Source organism: Metopolophium dirhodum, chromosome 4 (genome assembly GCF_019925205.1).
Source record: "Metopolophium dirhodum isolate CAU chromosome 4, ASM1992520v1, whole genome shotgun sequence".
In the NCBI taxonomy this organism is placed as follows: domain Eukaryota; kingdom Metazoa; phylum Arthropoda; class Insecta; order Hemiptera; family Aphididae; genus Metopolophium; species Metopolophium dirhodum.
This window is the reverse complement of record NC_083563.1, coordinates 1,273,336-1,276,485: the sequence shown is the minus strand read 5'-3', so window position 1 is coordinate 1,276,485 and position 3,150 is coordinate 1,273,336. Positions and strand designations below refer to the sequence as shown.

Genomic DNA, 3,150 nt, shown 5'->3' with positions numbered 1-3,150 from the left:
ATTATACTGTATTTCATTCGATTTCTGTGACTTAATTATCCGTTCCGCTGCCTTAGTTCTCAGAACCTCCATTTCGCGCGGGTTATCGGTCACATTATTTTCTAATATTCTCCGTATCTCGTCGTTAATTTCACCTACCTGGTGTACACCAAACAATAACATGCTAGGGCTTTGGCCTGTGGGGCTGTGCGCCGTGTTATTGATAGCGAATTCTACCTTATGTAACACTCGATCCCACCTACTCGTTAACTCCGTTAACTTATCCAGCATTGGTACTAAAGACTTATTCACTATCTCTACTTGACCGTTGGCTCTAGGCGTGCCTGTTGCAACTAACGTCAGTTTTACTGATTCGTTTTTTAAAAACTCCTTAAAATCAGTGGCCGTAAAAGACGTACCCCGATCACTAACTATCTGACGAGGTTTGGAGTAAGTTTGGAAATAACTACGCAAATGTTTAATCACTTCATCGGTTTTGGTCGTACGGCACGGGTAAAGGCGTATGAATTTACTGAACGCATCGACTACCACTAAAATGATTTTATTTTTATAACTGGTTTTCTCTAACGGGCCTAAATGGTCTATGTGTAAGATAACAAATGGTTTATCACCTTTCGGAATACTGAAAAGAAAACCTTCTTTTTTACCACTAGGTCTAGAGAACTCAATACATTTTAAACAATTATCTAAATAACGTCGTACTTTATTCTTCATATCGGGAAACCAATACACGCGAGATATGTTCTCAATAACTTTTAGCAAACCTACGTGGGCCATATCGTTAGGTTAGGCAAATGACGTATATGGAATAGAAGCTTCGTTCATGCGTACATGATGAAAACCATTTTTCAAATCTAACGAAGTAAATATGTTTTTCCCTTTTAAACGGTCTAATTGATCATCTATTAAAGGCGCCGGAAAATTATCTTTAACCGTAATTTTGTTAATCTCTCGATAATCAACACACAGCCTGAAACTTTTATTTTTTTTTTTCACTAATACAATCGGACTACTATAGGGGCTATTACTTGGTCTTATTATGTTTTCGGATAACAATTCGTCGATAATATTACGTAAACTACCTTGCTCGCTATACGACAACCTTCTCGACCTAAAAGATATAGGTTGTTCGTGTTTCAACACTATTTCAAAATTGCAATTATTATCACTATGTGGTTCTACATTTATTCGCGCTAGGTATTCAACGTTATAAATTTTAATAAATTTATCATTTACATCACAGTCTAAATCGGGATTTACGTTCACCGTATCTGTACACACGTTTACGTCTGAGTTAAAATCAATACATAATATTTCGTTCCAATTATCGACTGTCTCTTTCACGGTCTCATTCTCGTTCACCTTAATTATGTTTACCTCATTATTTATAAACTCGACTTTATATCCCGGTTTTGTTAAAAGGTCTCTACCCAAAATCGCACTTGCACTCATAGTATTGTTTGATACAATATAAAACGTAACATTCATCATATTATTATTTACCAATACTTTTGTTTCAAAAATACCTAATACCTCGACTTTCGCGCCATTAATTCCCGAAAAATTACAACCGTCCGCGGATTTAAGTACAAAATTATTATTCGGAACAAAATCGCGTTTAAGTAAGCTTACCGGACTTCCTGTGTCGACCACCGCGTTGAATCTGACATGACACTCCTCTCCCTCCACTGGTACATTGTATTCGCACCGAACTTCATACGGCATCGGGTACTCGTCTGTTGGCCCACTGTCGCCCTCCACGTCAATATTCATCAGCCCAGCCGACCTCGATTTTCCGTCATCACCGAATCGTTTCTTACGTGTAGGGCAGGTTCCTATTTGATGATCTGTCGCCGCGCATTCGTAGCACGCGCCCTTCTCCCTTCTCGGCTTTGGACATTGCGGCGAAATGTGGTCTATCGAGCCACAATTATAACACGAGCGCGTAGTTAGTGTTCCGGTTGTTACAGTTTTTGTCTGATCTTTCTTCGGTGTAGCTACAACAGTTGATCGCGTTACACCTGTTTTGTACGTGTCCTTTTCCTTAGCGTCGATAATTGTATGACGAATGCGACTCGAACGTGACGCATCCAAGCGTCCATATTCGACTACGTCGCTTAACAATTCGTCTTCGTCTCTGTGATTACGACTTAATAAGTAAACACACAAATCTTTAGAATATAAGCCTTCTAATATCTGTATCTTCATTTCATGGAAAGACATTCCAACCATCTTACAAAGATGTACTTTTTCGTGGAAGTACTCGTGGATGTTTTTATTTCGAACTTGAACACGACGGGACATTTTTTTCCACCGGTCACCGGTCATAACGGTACCAACAAATGTTTTGTGAAATTGTCTTTCGAAATCCGGCCAGTTTTCGATGTCGCGTGACGCATACCAATGTCGGGCTGCACCGTCTAAGTTTGCTCGTACGGATTGTAACTTAAAATTATCGGGCCACCGATGTAAATTGGCAACTCCATTCACAGTCCTCAACCAGTCTAACGCTTGATAACCAGTGTTAAGACCATTGAAAACCGGTATCGACTTATTTAAATCCGGAGCAATGGTTATGTCGTTGAGTGGTTTATTCTGTTGCAATTTTAATAACTCCATGAGCATATTATTTTGCACCATCAGCGTATTGAGCATAGCGTTCGTATCGACTGCATTCACGCTCTCGACGTTCGATCCATTTTGCGAAGTTTTTTCCGAATTATTTCGTTCACCTAGTGTCCCTCCATTGGCGAATATATCGTGCTGCGAATTTTTCTCGGTTAGTCGCACAGCACTTTGTGCATTTTCGTTCTGTTGTGCAGTACCCATGACGTTCAAATTTCCTTCATCCTGTTCGCCATCATTCTTAGGTTCATTCGCGCGGGAATGGGTAGTCATACCGACGGTATTATTGGTATTCGGCATTTCCCGTATTTATTAAATCAACTTATTGTACTTTCAAAATTAATAATTAAACATTCAAATTAACATAAACATTCATAAGTAAAAAAAAAATTATCACACGTGCGATCCATAATCCCACTTCTGAAAACTGTAAGGGAATGATACACACATGACAAACAAAATATATATAAAATGTAAAACTGGTCTGGCACGGGCGGCGATCGGTCGCTCTCGATCTTATCAACC

General features: G+C 39.3%; 1 protein-coding gene across 1 annotated transcript; it reads right to left on the bottom strand.

The window, feature by feature from the left end:
• Window positions 1–786: 786 nt before the first annotated feature.
• Window positions 787–2,925, bottom strand: LOC132942689 (uncharacterized). Its single transcript, XM_061011294.1, has 2 exons — window positions 1,633–2,925; window positions 787–1,362 (listed from the first exon to the last, which is right to left on the bottom strand). The coding sequence occupies exons 1-2, from the start codon at window positions 2,923–2,925 to the stop codon at window positions 787–789; spliced, it is 1,869 nt and encodes a 622-aa protein (XP_060867277.1).
• Window positions 2,926–3,150: the final 225 nt, after the last annotated feature.

Excerpts from the sequence above, each read along its gene's own strand:
- LOC132942689 (XM_061011294.1), bottom strand. The coding sequence starts at position 2,925 with ATGCCGAATACCAATAATACCGTCGGTATGACTACCCATTCCCGCGCG. Across the intron at positions 1,363-1,632 it reads TGGTCGACACAGGAAGTCCG|GTGAACGAGAATGAGACCGT; the intron begins GTAAGCTTACTT and ends AACATAATTAAG.